General features: G+C 41.8%; 1 protein-coding gene across 1 annotated transcript in view; it reads right to left on the minus strand.

The window, feature by feature from the left end:
- The window catches only part of ipo11 (importin 11), a 471,218-nt gene that overhangs the window by 222,508 nt on the left and 223,300 nt on the right, over window positions 1-25,410 (minus strand). The window contains exon 21 of the mRNA XM_043689427.2: window positions 10,900-11,015. Coding sequence (XP_043545362.2) covers window positions 10,900-11,015 — 116 coding nt within the window. The remainder of the gene's footprint in view (window positions 1-10,899; window positions 11,016-25,410) is intronic.

Consider the following 25,410-nt stretch of genomic DNA (forward strand, 5'->3'; position numbering starts at 1 on the left):
CGAATGTGTTCAAATAGTTTGTATAATGTGGCACCCAAAACTAAAGACATTACTCCAAGTGAGGTGTAACAAGTGTCTTACACAAGTTCAACAACATCTTGTGCACTTGTACCCCATACTTCTATATATAAAGTCAAAAATATTGTATGCTTTACTTACTGCTCTTTAATGATCTGGGCATCCACCCCTGTGCCCCTACACCATCTATTTTGGTAGAAAGAACATTAAAGACAATCCAAACTGTACCCCAGCTCAGATTGTCTTTCAATGTTCTTTCTACCAAAATACATCACCTCAGACTTCGCTACACTGAAATTCATCTGCCATTGTGCTCACCAACATGTCCAAGTCCTTCTGGAGTTCTACACTATCATCCTCAGTTTATAATTTTTCCAAGGTTAGTATCATCTGCAAAATCTGAAAGTGGACCACCAATATCTAGATAACTAAAATATATCAGGAAAAGCAAAAACTCCACAAAACACCTTCTTCCAGTCCGAAAAATATCCATTGACATTTCGTATCACTTATCCAATTCAATTTTGCTCTCCTTCCCTCTCATCCTCCCTCTCCCACTTGCACTTTTTCCTTTTCCCAATTGCCATCATCCTGCTCATTTTCTCAGCTTCTCGTCCTCCCTCAGTCTCTCAGATGATATTACTCCCTTCCTTGGATTTAAATAATTTTGCTTGCAAAATGTGATGCACTTGGAATATAAATTCTGACGGCAGTGATTTTCAGTTCGCAGTCATAATCCTATCAGTAAATATCTGTAATTTGGAAGTTACTTCTGTTTAGCTCATGACTCCCTCTTGAAGACAGCTTTTCAATGAAAATGCCCTGGTCACGAGTGGAAAGCTGTTCAATATTATGAGGATACTGCATTAGCAAATCAAAAATCACAGTAACTTTCTTTGGGACTGTGAAATTAACCTGCTGGATCAGCACAGATCATTTTGCTGACCCTCCTAAAGATGAATCATTACCTCTGACAGAAAAACAAGGGCTAAGTCAGACTTGCCGCTAAGGTTCTCATTATACTTGTCTAGCCTTATCACATAGACATCCCAACAAATGAAAAATTATTGTTTCAGCTTGCTGTTAGACACAATGCTAAATCATGAAAGTCATTTAGGTTAAAACTGTATCATTTATTTTTTCACTCTCATCTTTTAACAACTTTCATTTGCACGCATGAATTAATGGCAATCTCCATTTTTCTTAAAGTTTCCTTTCATCAAATCTTTGTCAAAGCTTTTCTTCAAGAGGAAAGCCATTTCTATTTTCAATGCAATTGTGCCTGAACCACTAACATAATTATGAGCCATAAATCAAAAATCACTTCTCTTAAACCACTTATCTCAAGAAGTTTGTGATTTCAGTTAAATGTGAACACAAAGTAAAGGGGACAAATTATTATAGACAGGCCATGTAACTGCAAAGATAACCTTTCATGTATTCTTCAAACATAGCATCTTAGCTCCAAAAATAATGTTACCTTACTTTGTATCATCAGCAAAAAAAGCTGAAGCAGAGATTTGTCTTTTAAGCTATGCCACTGAAAATTCTAATAAAATTGCTTCTGATATTATTGAGCAATTTAGGGATAATAATTTGAATATACCATGCAGTGTATCAGCAATTAAATTGCAATATATTACGTCTTGAAATTACATCAAAGCTCATTATAAACGTTGCTTTTTCAAATACGCCATGTACTTGCAGACTGCATGCTTTATTTCAGATTTCTAGCATTTCCAGTTATTCATCTTTACTGCCATATACCATTTGTTATTTGGCTTCACTTGGATTATTAATATATTTCTACAAGTCATAAAGCAAAGTAATATTTTCTGTGCACATACTATAAGTAATAGCATTTTATTATTTTAATTTTTATCCATCATGGTTATTGATTTTGGGTTGATTAGATATAATGGGGGTTGAATGTCTAATTTCAGGGCATTCAAAAGCAATAATACTGATCTAACCACGTTTCTTAGAGTCATAGAGATGTACAGCATGGAAACAGACCTTTCGGTCCAACTCGTCCATGCCGACCAGATGCCCCAATTTAATCTGATCTCATTTGATAGCATTTGGCCCATATCAGTCTAAACCCTTCTTATTCATATACCCATTCAGATGCCTTTTAAATGTTGCAATTGTACTAGCCTCCACCATTTCCTCTGGCAGCTTGTTCCGTACACTCACCACCCACTGCGTGAAAAAGCTGCTCCTTCGGTCTCTTTTATATCTTCCCCTCTCACCCTAAACCTATGCCCTCTAGTTCTGGACTCTCCTACGCCAGGGAAGTGATTTTGTCTATTTATCCTATCCATGCCCCTCATGGTTTTATAAACCTCTACAAGGTCACCCCTCAGCCTTCGACGTTCCAGTGAAAACAGCCCCAGTCTATTCAACCTGTCCCTATCATTCAAATCCTTCAACCTTGGCAACATCCTTGTAAATCTTTTCTGAATCCTTTCAAGTTTCACAACATCCTTCCGATAGGAAGGAAACCAGAATTGCACACAATATTCCAAAAGTGGTCTAACCAATGTTCTGTACAGCTGCAACATGACCTCCCAACTCCTGTACTCAATACTCTGACCAATAAAGGAAAGCATACCAATTGCCTTCTTCACTATCCTATCTACCTGTGACTCTACTTTCAAGGAGCTATGAACCTGCACTCCAAGATCTTTTTATTCAGCAACACTCTCTGGGACCTTACCTTTAAATGTATAAGTCCTGCTAAGATTTGCTTTCCCAAAATTCAGCATCTTACATTTATCTAAATTAAATTCCATCCGCCACTCCTCAGCCCATTGGCCCATCTGATTAAGATCCCATTGTAATCCAAGGTAATTTTCTTCGCTGTCCATTACACCTCCAAATTTGGTGTCATCTGCAAACATACTAACGATACCTCCTATGTTCAAATCATTAATATGAATGACAAAAAATAGTGGACCTAGCACTGATCCTTGTGGTACTCCACTGGCCACAGGTCTGCAGACTGAAAAACAACCCTCCACCACCATCCTTTGTCTTCTATCTTGAGCCAGTCTTGTATCCAAATGGCTAGTTCTCCCTATATTCCACGAGATGTAACCTTGTTAACCAGTTTCCCATGGGGAACCTTGTCAAATGCCTTACTGAAGTCCATGTGATCATGTTCACCACTCTTCCCTCATCAAACCTCTTTGTTACTTTTTCAAAATTGAATATGCTGTATTTAGTTTACAGCTCAAATGGTCTATTTCTGTTTCCCTTTTCCATTTTCTAATGCTATGAAAGAATTAGCTCAGAAAAAGTGGGCTTTAAGAAACTATTACATTTCCCATAGGGCAGCACTGTGGCTCAGCAGTTAGCATTGCTGCCTCACAGCTACAGGGCACTGGATTTGATTCCAGCCGAGGGCGACTAACTGTGTAGAGTTTACACATTCTCTTTGTGTCTGCGTGGGTTTCCTCCGGGTGCTCTAGTTTCCTCCCACAGTCCAAAAATGTGCAAGTTAGGTGAATTGGCAATGCTAAATTGCCCATAGTGTTTGGGGATGTGTAGGATAGGTGCGTTAGGCATGGGGAATGTAGAGTAATAGGGTAGGGGAAGAGTCTGGGTGGGATATTCTTCGGAGGGTTGGTGTGGACTTGTTGGGCCGAATGGACGGTTTTCACATTGTAGGGATTCTATGATTCTTTGTTACATGGTATATGATGGGCTTTCCTGGGGCTAAGGATAACTATATTTTTTTGATAAATTCTAATTACTTAGACTTGAGTAGACTCTATTTCAAAATTTGAAATTGACAGAATTTGGAAATAATATGAAGTGTGAAAAGCATACATTAAACCGAAACAGGACATATATAGGCTGGTGGCAGATAAAATTTAATGTAGAGGGCACAATGTTTCCTGTTATTTTTCTTGCCGCTGTGCTGACCTCTGTGTTTTGTGCAAGGCAGCAACGTCCAGGAGCAGAAATGGAAGCCATGCATTAGCTCTCCGATCAATAAGTGCATAGCTTCCCGGGGGCAAGGAACATTGCAGAGATTTGTAAAGTTCTACATTTTGGTAGAAAGAATGAGAAAAATGAAGATCACAATCTTAAAAAGGAGTTACAGTAAAGCAGCCTAGGTTTCACAAGCAAAAACATTGCTGAAAAACAAGGCAGCTTGTAGTTAAAAAATCACAAGGGATTGGGTTTTGTAGGCAGAGGCAAGGTGTACAGAAATAACTTTTTTGCTGATTTTTTTAATTAACCTCTGCTTTGTCTTTAACGGGAGAACTGCATTCAAGTTTGGAAACCACTCTCTAGGTAAGACTGGGAGGCTTTAGAGAGGGTACGGAGAAGGCTTTGAGAGAATGGGTGCAGCAATACAAGACTGCCAATAGAATGGAGAAGCTGGATTACTCTTCTTTGAGAAGGTTGAGAGGAAATTTAATAGATGTTTTCATAACCATGAGGGGTCCAGACAAAGATAATTGGAAGAAACGGTTTCTACTGATGCAATAACTACAGGGTATCCAGAAGGGGTTTGGCTAAAGAACCAGCAGGAAATAAGGAAAAATACTTTTAACCAGGCCAGTGGTTGGGAACCGAAATGGTCCGAGTCTGGTGGAAGCAAATACAGTCATATTTTTCAAAGACAAATGGATATGCAGCTGAAGACAACAAAATGCACAGCTACGAGTAAAGGGCATGGAAAAGGGACAGCACAGCTGCTCTTGTAGAAAGCCAGCAAGGACCTGACAGGGTGTAGTAATCATTCTGGTTGTATGGTTACATACAAAAGAGATATTTTGACAGATGTTTCAAAGCAAGAACAAATTGCAGGGTTAAGGTACCATTAATGAACACTTCATAGTTTATTTAACTATCTACATGTGATGATTTATAATGTACTGAAGACAATTTGTTAACAATGCAACATTTTTGTTAAGTTTTTTTTGGAACAGACACCTCAATTTCCTGCTTCTGTTATAATGACAATGCTCTTGCTGCCTGTTTTGTTTGGCAAGTGTGTAATCTTGTTAAATTAGGGTTGATGTACATAAATGTGCCCAACATAGCAGCAGTGGGCTTAGCAACAAGAAGTCATATAACTGAGGTGCTGGATGTGGACACTGGAAAAATACTAACAAGAGATGTTCTTGGTATTAGATGACAAATGATTGAGTACTCTGGAAAGACTATGTACCTCACTGCATACATACTTCATTTGGAAAGCCTGTCATGTCGCGTCAGGAAGTATCAATCTATATAACGTGATTAACATACAGCAAATCCATTGGGGATGCGATCATTTCATACTGTGCATTTTTGCTGACAGATGAAGAGACCATTTCATGAGAGGCAGGCTCTGCCTTAAGTGGCACAGATGGAAGGATTGGTTGTCATATTTTGTTTTTGGCTGTTGCTCGTGGTATTAGTGCATAATGTGAAGCTACTTTAGCCACTGTTCTTCATGGCGATACAAGTCAGCCAACATCTGTCACCATTTCCTGCTGTTATTGACTAGTGTTCTCACGTGTGCTAAAACTGATGGTTAGGGCCTTCATGTCACACCTATAAACATCATTTAAGCAAAGGATGTTGCAATGGTCTTCCAGCTCCCAATATCTCACAATTCAGAAATTCCTTCAGAATGAGTCAATCTTCCATCCTGTAAATGTGCCAAACCAGCAACGTCAATGCTGCATATTGAGTACTTGCATATTCGGGAGATTTGCTTTGGACAACGCTGTCATATTTGGGATTCTGTCTTTCCATGAGATGTTGAAATCACATGGCAAATAATTGAGATGAAAACTGTTGAACTTCTTTCCTTGATTGTTGTTGAGTTGTCATGCTTCACAGCCATTCAACATGCTACCAAAAAATCCAGTCACAAAGACTCAGATTAACTAGTTAATGAGGAGCAAGCTTGGTACATGATACTCAAAATTAGGTAATCTTGAACACAAAGATAATATTCAAGTCTCGGATAGAAGATCAAAGTCGAGGCAGGCAAGGAGTCGTTGAAAAAAAACTAGTAAAGGTGATAGCTTTAAACAGAACCTGAACAGAAAGGGGAAGAAGTGAATCTAAAATGTCACTGTGTTATAAATTCTGAGTAGCTACTCAACAGACTGAAAGCCAGGAGGTATAGACTGCTTTACCACTTTGAGAGCAGATACCTGTCATCAAGCTGATAAGTGAATTCAAGACTTGTATTGACAACTACAAGGCAATGGTACCTGGTAGGCATGGATGGGAACCCATACTCTCAAACCCATGCAAAAAGGAAAGTTCTATGGAAGTTGGAGATCTGAAATACAAAAAAAAAAGTACTGGAGAAACAGTTGACATTTCAAGTCCAATGGCACAGAATCAAAGAATTTTTATGGTGCAGGAGGCCATTTTGCCCACGTGTTTGTACCTGTCCTTTTGGAAGTAAAGACGATCGGAGAATAAAGGTTTTTATTTTCATGACCAGGCCGGAGGAATGAATAAAACAGATGGCAATAGTGTCCAAAGTAAAACATAGAGCAGAGAAAGGACACAGAATAGGTGTTAATGGTGCATGTGTATAGTAGAAAATAGGTCAGTTTTGCTCAGAGCAAACTCATGCAAACAGACTGAAAGTACCACCAGTAAATCCCTGGTTCACCCGCAAGATGAGTTCAGGGCCTTCGACAATGAGGAATGAAGAAATACAAAGGCAAGTGCTACATCAACTGAGGTTACATAGTGAGATGCCATGAAGTGGGCAAAGAAGTGTTAGGAGTGACAGAGAGTGGGCCAATCTGCTACACAGGAAACAGACTTTGCAGAATGTTGACAATGGAGGGGAGAGAAAGATATTTTTGGTGGTGAAATCTGCTGAAGATGGCAGAAATTGTAATGGATGCTCCTTTGAATACAAGGTCGATGGAACAGAAAATAAAGATAACAGCAACCCTATTGTTGATCTGGGAGGAAGGGTACAGGGTGAGAGCAGAGCTACAGAAAATTAGTCTGACACAGCTGAGAGCCCTGTCAACCATAGTGATGGGAATGTTTGGTTGAGGAAAAGAAAAAGAGTACATGCTGGAGTACACCTGTACAAGGCATCATCATCAGAACAGAGGCTTGGAAAAATTTGATGACTAGATCAGAGTACTTCCAGAAAGCAGGTTGTGATGAAGTATAGTCAACTAACAATGAGAGTCAGTGGGTTTGTAATGAACATGAGTGGACAGTCTACCTCCAAAAATGGAAACACAGAAATCAAGGAAGAGAAGAGTCAGAAATAAACTAGGTTAAGGATGGAAATTTGAAACAGGATTGCTTCATTTTTCTAATTCCAGATGAAAGAAAGAGGGTGCACTAATACTGCCATCAACATACTGGAGAATGAGTTGTGGAGGAAGCTCAAATCGGACTGGAATAAAGAATGGTCTATATATTCCTCAAAGAAATAACTGAGAGCCATGCAGCTACCCACTTTTGTCCTCATGAGTTAATTGAAGAGTCACTTTCACGGTCGAGAGGACGGAATCAATGCTTGTGGGAAGCTTAATCATTGTGGCAACAAATGCATGAAGCAGCCATTTGCAAACCCCAGAAATATCTAACTTGCACTAATTTCATCACCCATTTGCCATGCAAGCAGAGTGAAGGTAATTATGCATCAGATGCTCGTCAAAGAAGACTAGTCATATGTCACTGATTCTTGCTAAATATAACATGAGCATCTCAATTATTTAAATAGAAAAGCAATAATATTACCAAAGGCTAATACTGGTCGAAGGGGAACAAATTGCTCATGTAACTTCCAAAGGTGCTATGGGAGCCAGGTAATATTGCTTCTTCATCTGTCATGATGGTCTGCACTGAATGGAGTGAGAAGTTGCACATTCGATGTGGGTCTGGGATAGGAAGTGTTTCAGAGCACTGGAGGCACTCCCTTTCTGATGACATGCTGCATTCACTCAGCTGGCATGACATTTTCACCAAGTTGCTGCACATGCTGATCCTGAAGACAGACAGATGATGGAGAAATATCCTTCATTATCAGGGTATAGCATATTTTACTTTATGGTGAAGTATACTCAGCCCTCATATGCAAGATATGTCACTTGCACCTCCAACTCCAGTTCCTGTATGGAATGTTTTTAGTCATGCACCTCCAAATGTATCAGGCCATTGACCTATGCCACCCGTACAAGGTCACACCAGTTCATTTCCGGATGGCAACGTTAGTACTGCAGCCAGGCAGTAGGATTTGGAAACATAACTGGGATTCCTCAGGTACAGGGTGCCATTGACTGCACACACATGGTACGGAGAGGGGCAAATCACAACAGTGCAGAATTCGTCAAGAAGAAAAGATTCCATTCCCTTAATGCTCAGGTAATCTGTGATCACCGTTACCATTTGCTGGAGATGTGTCCACTACCCTGATAATTGCCACAACTCCTCCATCCTGGAGAACTCGTGTATGTAATGGGTCTTGCTGCCTTACAAACTGGTTACTGAAGTCAAGAGCTACTCATTGCGACCATGGCTCATAACACAATTGCATAACACCTGACTGGAAGTGGAGAGCAGATTTAATGCCACTCATGCCTTGACCAGGGCCATGTTGCAGAGGAGTATAAGACTGCTGAAGATATGGTGCCATTATTTAAATTAAGAAAAAACTGCAGAAAGCTGCAACACAACAGGACTTATGCATGAAACACAGAAAGCTAGAACACAGGTGCAGCGGGTTATCAGAAAGCCCTATGGAATATAAGATGACGGAAGTCTTACTGCTGGTGAGACTACATCTGGAGTACGACAGCTGTTTTGGTCCACTTATTTAAGTAAAGATATTTTTCCATTAGAAACAGTTCAGAGAAGATTCACTGGGATGACCCATGCTATGAAGGAGCTGTCTTATAAGCAAAGGCTAAATAGGTTGGGATTCTACTCACTGGAATTTAGAAGAATGAGAGGAGATCTCATTGAAATATATGGGATTCTTGAGGGGCTTGACAAGATAAATGCTGAGAGGATATTTCCCCTCATGGGAGAGTCTAGGACCAGATGGCATTGTCTTGGAATAAAGGGAGGAGAAAGGGAGCACTGCAGATGCTGGAGATCAGAGTTGAGAGTGTGGTGCTGGAAAAGCACAGCAGGTCAGGCAGCATCTGAGGAGCAGGAGAATCGACATTCAGACATAAGCCTTTCATCAGGAATTTCGGGCATAAGCCCATTCCTGACGCAGGGCTTATGTAGATTCTCCTGCACCTCGGATGCTGCCTGACCTGCCGTGCTTTTCCAGCACCACATTCTCGACTTGGGATAAAGGGAGGTCAATTTAAGACTGAGATTTAATTCTAGTCTTTGTCTTTCCAAGATAATATTAGGTAGAAGAGGCACTTTTCAAGAACAGGTCCTTGACTGACTTGCAAGTTTGCTGGACTGTGATTTGATCAGAATAACCACTGCCCCGTGAGATGTGCTCTTCTTCTATGGCAAAGTTGTAAGGGTGAGCAAATGGCATGGGCCCTATTTACAAGACCGATGATAATAGTGTGAACAGCCATAAACAGATCCCAAAGTGTATACTGACTAGTGAAGGTAGGTTCATGGTAGACAGTAGTGGAAAACCCAAAATTGCAAATTTCTTAATTAATGTGTCAAGAAAAGGGGGAAAAGTCAGATTGGTCTGTCTGAAAAGTGAATGTGAGTGGAGATGGACATTATTAAGACATGTAAGGAAATCTTTGCTAGCAGCTGCAGATGTAAAGATCACTTATCTGAATTAACAGAAATAAATCTACATTCTCAAAGGCAATGCCTAGTTCATTTGCCAGCCAAGCTGCAGCCTTTCTCCAGTACAGTAGTATGATCTGTTGTGATCAATTAAAAATTGGCATTCTTGCATTCATCCTGGTGAATTCAAAATCAAAAGCTTTGGTAATATGTCTCTCTTTTCTGCAGTATGTGACTACATCTTCTAGAAACATAGTGCTTGACAAATCAAGTCAAAATAATTTAATGTCAGGTATCAAAATCTTTACTCAACAGCTCTTCTCAACTGACATCTGCATCTTAATTTGAAAGAAACAGCAAAACATTACAATTTGATAGTGCATTAATCCCAATATCAACCATTTGTATGTTCCAAACAGCCCATTCAGACACAGTTGTGCTTTTGGATTTTCTCGTCAGTTGGTGATTTTTCTTTAAAACATTGGCAAAGTTACGGAGAAAAACACAGAAAAGTAAATGTTTAGTGGAAATCAGTGCTGATAGTCTAGCGATGTTATCATTAGACTGTTGATCTAGCGACCCAGGTAATGTTCTGTGGACCCAGTTTGAAATCCCACTGTGGCAGATTGAAGAATATGAATTCGATAAGAATCTGCAAATAAGGGTTCAGTGAGCGTGAAATCATTCTCAATTGTTGGGTAAAAAAAAATCTGATTCACTAACTTCCTTTAAGGAATGAAACTGCTGTCCTTACGTGTTCTAGCCTACATGCGACTCCAGAGCCATAGCAATGGCACTGATTCTCAACCATCCTCTAGACAATTATGGATAGGCAAAAATAATTGGCCTGTTGGCATCTGAATACTTTCTGTATTCAAATCCTACACTCGTTCTGAATTTAAAATATGAATTTCTCTCCTTAAATGATGTCTCCACATTGAAATAAAAATGCAATTAATACAGAGGTTTGAATAGAAAAGTAACTTAATAGAAATTATTGTTTATAATTTGCTTTATAGGTGAGGTCAAAAATTACATCAGCAATACCCATCTACTAAACATGACCATGACTGACAGTGCATAATGCTGCATCAATATTTAGTTTTTAATTGTTCGATCAATCCACAAAAGAACTCAGATTGAAGTTTCACAATAAGGACTACTCACCACAATTCTAAACCATCCTCCAGCAGATAAACATGAGGTGGCTGAGAAACATCTGTGCTCAGCTGAATGATTGGAAGCAAGAATGGGTAGAGATTTCTGCTGTCTGCTCCCAAACCCTAGAGATAAGAAAGTCTGAAAAGTCAACAAACAGATCGACTTCATAGCTAAGAGAAAATGAACAATATACAGACAAAGATATAATGCATATCTACAAATATAATGCTCACCTTTCCTGAAAAATTGCTCAAAATTCTTGGATATGCATTGCATAAAAACATAGCTGGTGAAAATATCATGAATTATAAAGAAAGCAAAAGGAATAAATATCAAGCAAAGCTAAGGAAAGGGGTACCACATACAATCAGAAAGTAAACACATTTTTAAATTATGAACCTACAAGCATACAATTTGGAGTAGTATTACTCCACATTGCAGCCTATACACCTGAAACAAAGGAGTGAAAAATAACCAGGAATATGTCTACTTCTGCCTTAAAAATATTGAAAGGCAACACTTCCACCACCTTTTGGGCAAGTGTTGCAAAAATTCTCAATTCTCAGAGAAAAATGTTCTCCTCATCTCGGTCTTAAATGAAAGATGACTTCCATAACAATAATTCCTAGTCCTAGAGTTTACCAAAAGAGGAACACCCTTTTCACATACACTCTGTTATGGCCTCTCATAACCTTCTATGCATCAGCCAGGTCACCTCTTACATACAAACTTAATGGATACAAGTGTCGCACATCCAACCTTTCCTCTAACAGCAATCCAAACATTCTAGGCATTTGTCTGTAAACCACTTCTAACAAATTTACATTCTTCCTTTAATGATGAGCATCAAGCACACAGCATTCCAAACGTTGTCTCATTGATGCACCATATAGCTGACATATCACCTCAGTTCCTTTTGCAATAATGATAACATACATAATTATGAATGTACATAAGTTTCCATAATTACTCATTTTACTTGCTAATGGTGTTCTCTCTAAGTTTCTTTCCAGCTGTATGGGCCTCCAAGGTTCGTGTGCAGCAGCGACTTCTGGAACCAGGGTGGGCCAACACTGATCACAAAACCATGGAGCTGCAATTTAGAGGGAACATTGTTGCAATCCTATACAGGACAACAGAGAGACTCTGCCAAGGACCATCCTAGGACAGGTCGGCTCAGTCACCACGGCTGATCAGCATTGTGAGGAAGACGTCTCGGAGAGTGCATGAAATGTTAAGGGGGAGGGTCAGCAGTCAAATGTCATTACGCACATCAGTACCAATGACATAGGTAGAAAGAGGGATGAGATCCTGCAGAATGAGTATAGGGAGTTAAGAGAAAAGCTAAAAAGCAAGACTTCAAGAGTAGGAATCTCCGGGTAGCTACCAGTGCCGCATGTTAGTGAGGCAAGGAATAGAAAGATGGTCCAGATGAATACATTGCTAAGGAGCTGGTACAACAGGCAGCATTTCAGGTTCTAGGATCATTGGGACCTCTTCTAATGCAGGGGTAACATGTGTAAGAGAAATGGTTTGCACTTAAGCTAAAGGGAACCAATATTCTCGCAGGGAGGTTTGCTAGTGCTACTCAGGAGGATTTAAATAAGAGTGGCAGGGGGCTGGGAACCAGGACAGCAAGTCAGCATTGGAGGGATTGAGGGGAAGGTACATGTTAGGACCAGTAAATCAGAAAGGATGGACAGGCAGACAAAGGTAAATGAACATGATGATAATAATGGACTGAAGTGTGTATATTTAAACGCAAGTAGTATTATGTAATGCAGATGAGCTTAAAGCCTGGGTCTATGAGGTTGTGGCCATTACAGAGATTTGGTTGAGAGAAGGACAGGACAGGCTTCTCAATGTTTGAGGGTTTTGTTGTTTTAGACAAAACAGAAGGGAAGATAAAAGTGGTGGAGGAGTTGCATTACTAATCAAGGAGAATGTCAAATCTGCACTCCGAGAGAACGTACTGGAGGACTCACCCACTGAAACAATATGGGTAGAGCTCAAAAACAAATTGGGTGCAATTATTCTGACAGGATTATAAGCCCCCCAACAGCCAAGGAGACATTGGGGAACAAATGTGAAGGCAGATTATGGAAAGATGCAATGTAAACAGAGCTGTCACAGTGGATGACTTTAACTTCCCCAATATTGATTAGGACTCCCTTCGTGCAAGACGCTTAGTCCAGGCAGAATTTGTTAAGTGCATCCAAGAGGGTTTCTTGAAACAGCATGCGGATAGTGTGGTGCTGGAAAAGCACAGCAGGTGAGGCAGCATCCAAGGAGCAGGAGAATCAATGTTTTGGGTCTTCCCAAAACGTCGATTTTCCTGCTCCTCGGATGTTGCCTGACCTGTTGTGCTTTTCCAGCACCATGCTCTTGACTCTGATCTCCAGTCCTCATTTTCTCCACAGTACGTGGATCATCCAACTAGAAGAAGTGCCATACTGAATCTTGTATTGGCAAATGATCCTAGCCAGGTGACTGATCTTTCAGTAGGATAGCATTTTGGAAAGAGTATCACAACTCCTTAAGTTTTAAGACAGCTACAGATAAGGATAAGTCAGGACCTTGTGGGAAGGTACTAAGTTGGAGAAGAGCACATTACATCAATATTAGGGAGGAGCTAGGGCGTATTAATTGGGAGGAGCTTTTATCAGGCAAGTCCACATTTGACACGTGGGAATTGTTTAAAGACCTGCTGATGTGAGTTCAAGACCAGCATGCCCCAGTAAGGAGGAAGGACAAGATGGCAAGGTAAGGGACCCTTGGATAATGAGGGAGGTTGTGAATTTAATCAAAAGGAAAAAAAACAAGCATATGTAATGTTTCGGAAGCTAAAATCAGACAGGGACCATCAAGATTTGTGTTCCAGAACTTGCCATTCCCCTAGCCAAGCTGTTCCAGTCCAGTTACAGTCTACTCAACAATGTTGAAAATCGCCCAAGTATGTCTTATACATAAAAAGCAGGACAAAACTAACTGGGCCAACTACTGCCCCATCAGTCCACTCTCAATCATCAATAAAGTGATGGAAGGGGTCATCAACAGTTCTATCAAGTAGTACCTGCTTAGCAATAACCTGCTCAGCAACATCCAGTTTGGGCTCCTAGGTCAGCCAACCTCTGAGCTCATTACAGTCTTGGTTTAAACATGGACAAAACAGCTGAATTCCAGAGATGAGATGAGATTGACAGCCCTTGACACGAAGGCAGCATTTGACAGACTGTGGCATCAAGGACCCCTAGCAAAACTGAAATCAATGGATATCGGGGGCAGATTCTCCAGTGGTTAGAGTCATAAATGACACATAGGGAGACAGTTGTGGTTATTGGAGGTCAATCATCTCAGCTCAAGGACACCTCTGCAGGAGTTTTTCAGGGTAGTGTCTGAGGCCCAACCATTCTCAGCTGCTTCATCAAAGACTCCATCTTAAGGTCAGAAGTGGGAATGTTCATCGATGACTGCACAATGATCAGCACCATTTGCGACTGCTCAGACACTGAAGCAGTCCATGTCCAAATGCAACAACCTCCAGGTTTGGGCTGACAAGTGACAAGTAACATTCATTCCATAGTAATGCCAGGCTATGACCATCACCAACTAGAGACAATCTAATCACTGCCCCATCACATTCAATGTCGTTAGCATCACCGAATCCCCCACTGTCAATATCCTGGGAGCTATCATTGATCAGAAATTTAACTGGACTCACCACATAAACGCAGTGGTTACATGAGCAGATCAGAAGCTAGGAATACTGTGGAGATTCCTCAAAGCCTGTCCATCATCTACAAGGCACAAGTCAGAAGTGTGATGGAATACTTCTCACTTCCCTGGATGAGTGCAGCCTCAACAACACTCAAGAAACTTGACAACACCCAGGACAAAGCAGCCTGTTTGATTGGCACTGCATCCAGAAGCATTCACTCCCTCCATCACCCATGTTCAGTAGCAGCAGTGTGTACTATATGCGAGACGCACTGCAGAAATTTAGCAAAGATCCTCAGACAGCACCTTCCAAACCAAGACCACTTCCATTGAGAAGGACAAGGGCAGCAGACATATAGTATCACCACCTATATGTTCCCCTCCAAGCCACTAATCACCCTGACATGGAAATAATGTCAGTGTTCCGCCACTGTTACTGGATCAAAACCCTGGGACTCTCTCCCTCATGGCATTGTGGGTGAACCCACAGCAGGTGAACTGCAGCTGTTCAAGAAGGCAGCTCACCAAAACCCTGTCAACAGCAACGAGGGATGGCAATAAATGCTAGCCAGTCAGCAATGGCCACATCCCACTAAATTGAATTGAAAACAAATGCAACATAAAGAAAGCAGGAAAGAACTCAACCAGGGAATTAGGAGAGCAACAAGGGCCCATGAAGTAATCTTGTGAATATGGTTAAAAAGAATCCCAAAACATTCTGTACATACTTTAAAAATAAGAGGATAACTAGGGAGAAGATAGGATGGCTTCAGGATAAAGGAGAGAACTAGTGCTTAGAGGCAAAGGATGTGGGCAAGATCCTAAATGAGTACTTTGAAACAGGCTTCACCAAGGAGAGGTATATGATTAGATTAGATTACTTAGTGTGGAAACTGGCCCTTTGGCCCAACAAATCCACACGACCCACCGAAGCGCAACCCACCCCCCATTTACCCCTTCACCTAACACTACGGGCAATTAAGCATGGCCAATTCACCTAACCTGCACATTTTTGGACTGTGGGAGGAAACCGGAGCACCCGGAGGAAACCCACGCAGACATGGGGAGAATGTGCAAACTCCACACAGTCAGTTGCCGGAGGCAGGAACTGAACCCAGGTCTCTGGCGCTGTGAGGCAGCAGTGCTAGCCACTGCGCCACCGTGCCACCCTTATATGGTGGATCGTGAAATTTGTGTGGAGCATGCTAATATGCTAGGGCATTTTGAGATCAAGAAAAAAGTGACGTGCTGTCTCTTGAAGAGCATTAAGGTGGATAAGTCCCCAGGGCCCAATAGTATTTACCCCAACTTATTGAGAGGGAATATTGCTGGGGCTTTGACAAAGATCTTTGTATCCTCACTAGCTTCTGGAGTGGTCCTGGATGACTGGCAAATAGCTAATGTTGTTCCTCTGTTCAAGAAGAAAAGTACAGATAATCCAGGAAATTATAGACCTGTGAGTCACACATTAACGGTTGGAAAGCTTTTGGAAAGAATGCTTAGGGACAGGATTTATGCACATTTGGAAAAGCATGGCCTAATTAGGGACAGTCAACATGGCTTTGTGCAGGACAGGTCACGTCTTACTAACATGACAGAATTTTTTGGAAAGGTGACAAAGGTGATCAATGAGGATACTGCAAATGGATGTTGTTTACGTGGATTTTAGTAAGGCTTTCAACAAGGTCCCTCATGTTAGGTTCTTCCAGAAGATTAAGATGCATAGGATTCGTGGTGACTTGGTCACGTGGATTCAGAATTGGCTTGCCCACAGAAGGCAGAGGGTAGTAGTGGAAGGTTGCTTTTCAGGTTGGAAATCAGTGACCAGTGGTATTCTGCAGGGATCTGTGACCTCTGCTGTTTGTGGTGTATATAAATGACTTGGTTGAAAATGTAAATAGGTGGGTTAGTAAGTTTGCAGACTATACAACGATCGGTGGAGTTGTGTAGAAGGTTGTCAAAAGATACAGCGAGTTATAGATCAGTTGTGGATATTGGTGGAGAAATGGCAAATGGAGTTTAAGCCAAATGAGCGTCAGTTGCTGCACTTTGGGAGATCAAATGTTAAGGAAAAGTATATAGTTAATGGCAGGACCCTAAAAAACACTGATTTACAGAGGGATCTTGGGGTCCAAGGCCAAAGTTCCCTGAAAGTGGCCACACAAGGAGATAGGATGGTAAACATAGAACATAGAACAGTACAGAACAGAACAGGCCCTTCAGCCCACGATGTTGTGCCAACCATTGATCCTCATGTATGCACCCTCAAATTTCTGTGACCATATGCATGTCCAGCAGTCTCTTAAATGTCCCCAATATCCTTGCTTCCACAACTGCTGCTGGCAACGCATTCCATGCTCTCTCAAGAACCCGCCTCTGACATCCCCTCTATACTTTCCTCCAACCAGCTTAAAACTATGACCCCTCGTGTTAGCCATTTCTGCCTTGGGAAATAGTCTCTGGCTATCGACTCTATCTACGCCTCTCATTACCTTGTATACCTCAATTAGGTCCCCTCTTCTCCTCCTTTTCACCAATGAAAAAAAGTCCGAGCTCAGTCAACCTCTCTTCATAAGATAAGCCCTCCAGTCCAGGCAGCATCCTGGTAAACCTCCTCTGAACCCTCTCCAAAGCATCCACATCTTTCCTATAATAGGGCGACCAGAACTGGACGCAGTATTCCAAGTGCGGTCCAAAGTTTTATAGAGCTGCAACAAGATCTCACGACTCTTAAACTCAATACCCCTGTTAATGAAAGCCAAAACACCATATGCTTTCTTAACAACCCTGTCCACTTGGGTGGCCATTTTAAGGGATCTATTTAAAGGATCCCTCTGTTCCTCCACACTGCCAAGAATCCTATCCTTAATCCTGTACTCAGCTTTCAAATTCGACCTTCCAAAATGCATCACTTCGCATTTATCCAGGTTGAACTCCATCTGCCACCTCTCAGCCCATCTCTGCATCCTATCAATGTCCCGCTGCAGCCTACAACAGCCCTTTATACTGTCAATGACACCTCCAACCTTTGTGTCATCTGCAAACTTGCTGACCCATCCTTCAATCCCCTCATCCAAGTCATTAATAAAAATTACAAACAATAGAGGCCCAAGGACAGAGCCCTGTGGAACACCACAGGGAGTTTGCACATTCTCCCCATGTCTGCGTGGGTTTCCTCCGGGTGCTCCGGTTTCCTCCCACAGTTGAAAAATGTGCGGGTTAGGTGAATTGGCCACGCTAAATTGGCCGTAGTGTTAGGTGCAGGGGTAAATGTAGGGGAATGGATCTGGATGGGTGCGCTTTGGTGGGTCAGTGTGGACTTGTTGGGCCGAAGGGCCTGTTTCCACACTGTAAGTAATCTAATCTAATCTAACCACTCATCACTGACTTCCAGGCAGAATATTTTCCTTCTACTACCACTCGCTGTCTTCTGTTGGCCAGCCAATTCTGTATCCAAACTACTAAGTTCCCCTGTATCCCATTCCTCCTGACCTTCTGAATGAGCGCTACCATGGGGAACCTTATCAAATGAGGAGAAAGTGAGGTCTGCAGATGCTGGAGATCAGAGATGGAAATGTGTTGCTGGAAAAGCGCAGCAGGTCAGGCAGCATCTAGGGAACAGGAGAATCGACGTTTCGGGCATTAGCCCTGAAGAAGGGCTAATGCCCGAAACGTCGATTCTCCTGTTCCCTAGATGCTGCCGAACCTTATCAAATGCCTTGCTGAAGTCCATATACACCACATCCACAGCTCGACCCTCATCATTGTTTCTAGTCACATCCTCAAAGAACTCGATAAGGTTTGTGAGGCATGACCTGCCCCTCACAAAGCCGTGTTGACTGCATTTAATCAAGCCATGCTCTTCCAGATGGTCATAAATCCTCTCCCTCAGAATCCTTTCTAACACCTTGCAGACGTCAGATGTGAGACTTACTGGTTTGTAATTGCCGGGGATTTCCCTATTTCCTTTCTTGAAGAGAGGAATTACATTTGCCTCTCTCCAGTCCTCAGGTACAACTCCAGTGGAGAGCGAGGATGCAAAGATCTTTGCAACTGGCGAAACAATTGCATTTCTCATTTCCCAAAGCAGCCGAGGACGAATCTGGTCCGGGCCTGGTGACTTGTCAACTTTAATGTTCAACAAAACTTTCAGCACATCAGCTTCCTCTATCTCTATCCATTCCAGCATGCAGACCTGCTCTTCAAAGGTTTCATTCACTACAAAGTTCATTTTTTTCATAAAGAAAGAAGCAAAAAACTCATTTAGGGCTACCACCTCAGACTCCACTGATCCCTGATCGGCCCTACTCTTTCTTTGACCATTCTCTATTCCTCACATGTGTAAAATGCCTTTGTGTTCTCCCTAATCCGTTCTGCCAAGCCTTTCTCGTGCCCCCTCCTCAGACCATTTTTGAGCTCCTTCCTCGCCTGCCTGTAATCCTCTAGAGCTGAGCTTGACCCCAGCTTCCTCCACCTTATGTAGGCTACCTTCTTCCTTTTGACGAGAAGCTCCACTGCTCTCATCATCCAAGGTTCCTTTATCTTACCATTTCTTGCCTGTCTCAGAGGGACATATTTATTCATCACTCTCAACAACTGTTCCTTCAACAGTCTCCACATGTCTATAGTGCCTTTATCATGGAACAATTGCTCCCAGTCCATGCTTCCTAACTCAGGTCAAATGACATCATAGTTTTTTCTTCCCCAATTAAATATCCTCCCATTTTGCCTAATCCTCTCCTTCTCCATAGCTATGTAAAATGTGAGGCAGTTGTGGTCACTATCACCAAAATGCTCTCCCACCACAAGATCTGATACCTGCCCCGGCTCATTTCCAAGCACCAAGTCTAGAATGGCCTCTCCCCTCGTCGGCCTGTCAATGTACTGAGTTAGGAAGCCCTCCTGAACACACCTTACAAAAACAGCTCCATTCAAATCTTCTGCTCGAAGGAGTTTCCAATCAGTATTGGGAAAGTTAAAATCACCCATTACAACAACCCTACTACGTCCACACTTTTCCAAAATCTGCCGACCTATGCTTTCTTCAATCTCCCTGCTGCTATTGGGGGCCTGTAGTAAACCCCTAATGAGGTGACTGCTCCCTTGCTGTTCCTAATTTCAATCCATACTGACTCGATAGGCAGATCTTCCTCGACAATGGAAGCTTCTGTAGCTGTGATATCCTCTCTGATCAGTAGTGCTACACCCCCTCCTCTTTCTCCCCCCCTCCCTATTCTTTTTAAATGCTCTAAACCCAGGAACATCCAGCAACCATTCCTGCCCCTGAGAAACCCATGTCTCTGTTATGGCCACAACATCATAGCACCAGGTACTGATCCATGCTCTAAGTTCATCACTTTTATTCCTGATACTCCTTGCGTTAAAGCAAACACACTTTAACTGATCCCTTGGTGCCTTCCCAGGAAAATCCTTCTCATTAGCTGGTCTACCTCTTGCTATTGCCTCATCTTCATCAACTCTCACCTCTGGTATACAGCTCAGGTTCCCACCCCCCTGCCATACTAGTTTAAACCTTCCACCCAGGACATTGGTCCCCTTCCAGTTCAGATGTAACCCGTCCTTCTTGTACAGGTCCCACCTTCCCCAGAAGGCATCCCAATTATCTACATATCTGAAGCCCTCCCTCCTACACCAACTGCGCAGCCACGTGTTAAGCTGCGCCCGCTCCCTGTCCCTTGCCGTAAAAAAGGCATATCGTATGCTTGCCTTTATTGGTCAGGAAATTGAATACAAGAGTCAGGTCGTTCTGCTTTAACATGCATTTAGACAACATGCAATTGACAATTAGGAGACATTGTTTCTAAAGTTCAAACTTTTCAAATGTGTGTTGGCTATAATGCGATTGTATCGGCAACACTTTAAGTGCGATTTTTATTGCGTGATCTTTATATCGCATGGGGTCACACAAGAACACAACCATCGCGTTATAGAAGAACTACCTGTACAAGAGTTTGGTCAGGCCACACTTTGCACCACAGTATTGCATTCAATTCTGATCACCACATTATAGGAAGAATGTGGAGGCTTTGGAGAGGTTGCAGAAGAGGTTTACCTGCTGCCTGGATTAGAGGAAAGGAGTTACACGGAGAGGTTAGAAAATCTTGGGTTGTTTTCTCTGAAGTGGCAGAGGCTGAGGGAAGACTTGATAGAAGTCTCGAATTAGGTTGACAGTCAGAATGTTTTTCCCAAAGTTAAAATGTCTGATACTAGGGGGCATGCCTTAAGGTGACGGGGTAAAGTTCAAAGGAGATGGGAGGAGCCTTTTTTTTTTACACGGAGTGATAGGAGTCTGGAAACTGCTGCCATGGGTGGTGGGGGTGGAGGCAGATACAATAGGGCCATTTTAGGGACTAAGAGGGACTTTAGATAGACACATGAATATTCAAGGAATGGAGGGATATGAACCAAGAGCAGGCAGAAGAGATTAGTTTAATTTGGCGTCATGTTCAGCACAACATCATGGCTGGAGGGCCCATTCCTGTGGTATACGGTTCTATTTCTATGTCATTCATGTTCTGGGACATACTTATGCCTCTGTGTTTCAGAGCTCTGCAATCTTTCACAATTTAAGTTGTTTACTTCATTTGCATTCTTATCAGAATGTATAGAAAAAGGCCCTTCAATCCATCACGTCTGTCTAGACATCAAACATGTATTTAATCTAATCCCAATTTTCAGTACTTAGCCCATAGTTTTATGTGCTATGGCATTTGAAGTGTTCACCTAAATAGCTGTTAAATCTCTACCACCCTTTTAGGCAGTGAGCTGTTGAGTCCTGGCAAGATCTCTGTATATTATTTCTGCACTCTTTCCAGTTTAATAATATCCTTCCTACAGCACCACCCCCTCCCATTTACCTCTCCATCCTGGAGGCTCCCTGCCTCATTCCTGATATAGGTCTTTTGCCCAAAACGTCAGTTCTCCTGCTCCTCAGATGCTGCCTGACCTGCTATGCTTTTCCAGCACCACTCTAATCTAAACTCTGATCTCCAGCATCTGCAGTCCTCACTTTCGCCTGCCCATATTGTTAGGTCTATTAGTCAGAGGAAAATGGGTCTGGGAGGCTTACACTTTGGAGATTCGGTGTTGACTTGTTGGGCCAAAGGCCTCTTTTCACACTGTAGGGAATCTAACCTAAGTTCCATTTGCCACTTTCAGCCAAGTAGAGATTAATACTGTCCCTTAATATTTTCCAATCGTTTCCTTACCCGAGTTACCCCTTGAACTTATTTGCTAGTTCACTCCAGTTCGCTTTGCTTTCAAACCATTATGCTTGACCTTATTTATATTTAAATATTAGTCTTGGCCCCATTCCTCTCTCGCTCAAACTAACTGTAGAATTCAACCATATTACAGCTGGTGCTATCTAGTATGCCTTAACTATAAGGTCATTAGTTAATTCCATTTCCTTGCATAATATCGGGTCTGGTACTGCCTGCAGGAGTCAGCTCCAGAATATGCTATTCTTTCAAACTCTTTCAAAACCCATGTAGATTACCCTTGTCCATCTCATTAATCCAGATTATATTTAGGCTATTATCACCCATAACTAATCGTCATACTTTCTGACATATCTCGATTAGTTTGTCCTTTATGCTCCATCTTATCATTTTGACATACTTATTTCCTGAACTTCAGTCATCTCTCTCAGTGTACAATACCACCATTACTTAACAAATCCAACCCATCCACCCTTATCTCATTTTCTAGCCTCGTCATGCGCATTTCAATATTCAGGTACTAATCTAGCCAGAAGCCATATCAATGCAATTAAGCTTTTAAATCATATTTATTACATTCTGCATTTTAAATTCATCCATCTGGTTTTGAATGTTGTGTGCGTTCAGACACAAACAGCCTTCAGCTGATACTTTTATTTAACCTCAAACCCATACCTGTTGCTTCACTCTTTGATTTGGACACGATATCATTTGCCATACTCAAACTTTCTCTCCGGACTTGTCTTTACTCTTTGATTTACAATATTTTTCCTTGCCCTCAGTATTTAGTTTAAGAGCCTCTCTACTTACATGGTATGCTCACTTGTGCACTAGTGCCAGCATGACTCAAGTGGAGACTATCCCCATGGCACAATTCCCAATTTCCCACTGATGCCAGTGCCTGACAAACCATTTACCTTGGACATACATTTCTCTAATCTTATTTGTCCTTTGTCAATTCACACGTGTCAGTTAATAATCCAGAAACAAGTATTTCTGGGATTCAGGTTCTTAATTTAGTCTCAGATCCTCATACTGACCAAAGAGAACCTCTTTCCTCATTTTACCTATGTCACTGGTATCAACAGTAGAATTTGCCCCGTCGTACCCTAAATTTCTCTCCAAACCTAGGCATTAAGCAGGCAATACTGCCATCTGGAATCTTGCTCTTTACTGCTAAAAACAGTATGAATCCCCTTCAATATACTGTCCCTTATTGCAACTACATTCCTTTTTGCTCCCTATACTTGAATTGTTTCCTATAGCACACAGTGCCATATTTAATTGCCCATCCCACCCCTACCCAGTCTCATTCAAACAAGCTGAAATACCCGAAATTTCCTGAACAACTGTAAAGGTAGAGATCCCTGCACAACTGCCATTCAGGTCACCTTTACTGCCTCACTCTCAGTCATACCTTGCTTTCTCTCACCACTAAGGCAGATCATAAGGCCATATTTGAAAGGGTATAACTGCTTCTTGCTACAAAATATCTATGATGTGGAGGTGCTGGTGTTGGACTGGCGTGGACAAGTTAGATGTCTCGCGACACCAGGTTACAGTCCAACAGGTTTATTTGAAATCACAAGTTTTTGGTGCGCTGCTCCTTCGTCAGGTAATGTGATGTCATCTGACGAAGGAGCAGTGATCCAAAAGCTTGTGATTGGACTATAACCAGATGTCGTGTGACTTCTGACAAAATGTCTATATGACATTTCCCCTGCCTAATAGGTTACAGTCTGTCATTCAGCCTCCAGCTCATAAATGCTAAGCCAAAGCAGTGTGAACTGTAAAAACTTAGTTTTTACTCTGTATTTGCTCTGGATCAAGCCAGTATCCAAGAATTCCCACTCGCTGCAGCCATGACACATTAATTGTTTACTCATACTTAATATATTTTACATTAACGACTTAAATAATCTATTCAATTATTGCTTGCAAATGCAGAATGAATGTTCAGAATTAAAAGAATGAGCAAAGATTAATTAAACTATTCACACAGCAGTAAACAAGGTATCCAAATGAAACTGGCCATAATCAATCAAAAAAACCAGGAAATAGGAATAACCAAAACATTGGTACATTAACAACAAGACGGGCAGTTTACAACATTATCAGAAAGTATCAGGTTATAGATATTAGTTGTATTAATTAGAGGTGAGAACAACAAATAGAAAAAAAGTCCATAGAATTGTAAGAAAGTACATGGGGCCAATCGCATGGAAAGGAGTATATTGCAGAATATACCTCATCATAGAAATGAAGGGAAGAAACATTACGTAAGCAAAGTCCACAGGATATTTTAACGACATCCCAGTAAATAAATGGAAGGTATCAACAGTGCCATCAAGCAACACCTGCTCAGCAATAAACTGCTTAGTAATGCCCAATTTGGGTTCTATCAACGCCACTTACCTCCTGACCTCATTACAGCCTTGGTTTAAATACGGACAAAAGAGCTGAATTCCAAACCTGAGGTGAGAGTTACAGCCCTTAATATCAAGGCGGGGGGAGGGAGCTGCATTCAACCGAGTGCGGCAGAAAGAAGCCCTAGAAACTGAAATCAATGAAAATCAGGTGGCAATCTCTTGTGCTGGTTGGAGTCATTCCTGGCACATAGGAAGACGATTGCGACTGTTGGAAATAAGTCATCTCAGCTCCCGGACACCTCTGCAGGAGTTCCTCAGGGTAGTGTCCAAGGAGCAACCATCTTCTACTGCTTCATTAATGATCTCTCCACCTTTATAACGTAAGAAGTGGGGATGCTTGCTAATGATTGCACAATGTGGAGCGCCATTTGTGACACTGAACGTGTCAATGCTCAAATGCAACGACACTGGACTATATCCAGGAAAATCTAAATAATAAGGATACTTAAGTCAGACTCCTATTTATTGACTTTAGCCCACATTCCAATCAAACTCATCTCTAAATTCCAAGTCCTAAGACTCTGTTCCCCACTCTGCAACTGGATACTTGATTCCCTGACCCGCAGACTGCAATCAGTAAGGCTAGACAACACCACCTCCACTATAGCCCTCAACACGAGTGCCCTACAACGCTGTGTACTCAGCCCTTTACCAAACTGCTTGTACACTCATTCCTGTCTGGCCATATTCAGCTCTATAAATTCAGTTCCATTTATAAATTTGTTGATGACACCACCATATTGGATCAGATCATAAACAATGAAGAGACAGAGCACAGGAAGAAGATAGACAGCTTACTGGCATGTGCAAAGACAACAATCTCTCTCTCAATGTAGGCAAACTAAAGGAACTGGTCACCACTGTCTGTGTCAATATTGCGGAGGTGGAAGTGGTCGAGAGCTTCAAGTTTCTAGGAGTGAATACTACCAACATCGATGCTCCAGTCAAGAAAGAACACCAACACATCGACTTCCTCAGAAGACTAAGGAAATTCAACATGGCCACAATGATTCTTACCAATTTTTATAGATGCACCATAGAAAGCATCCTATCCAGATGCATCACAGCTTGAACTGGCAACTGCTCTGCCCAAGACCGCAAGAAATTATAGAATTGTGAACACAGTCTAG

Source organism: Chiloscyllium plagiosum, unplaced genomic scaffold (assembly GCF_037043375.1).
Source record: "Chiloscyllium plagiosum isolate Xiang-an unplaced genomic scaffold, Cpla_swu_hap1 HiC_scaffold_1, whole genome shotgun sequence".
Classification (NCBI taxonomy): Eukaryota; Metazoa; Chordata; class Chondrichthyes; order Orectolobiformes; family Hemiscylliidae; genus Chiloscyllium; species Chiloscyllium plagiosum.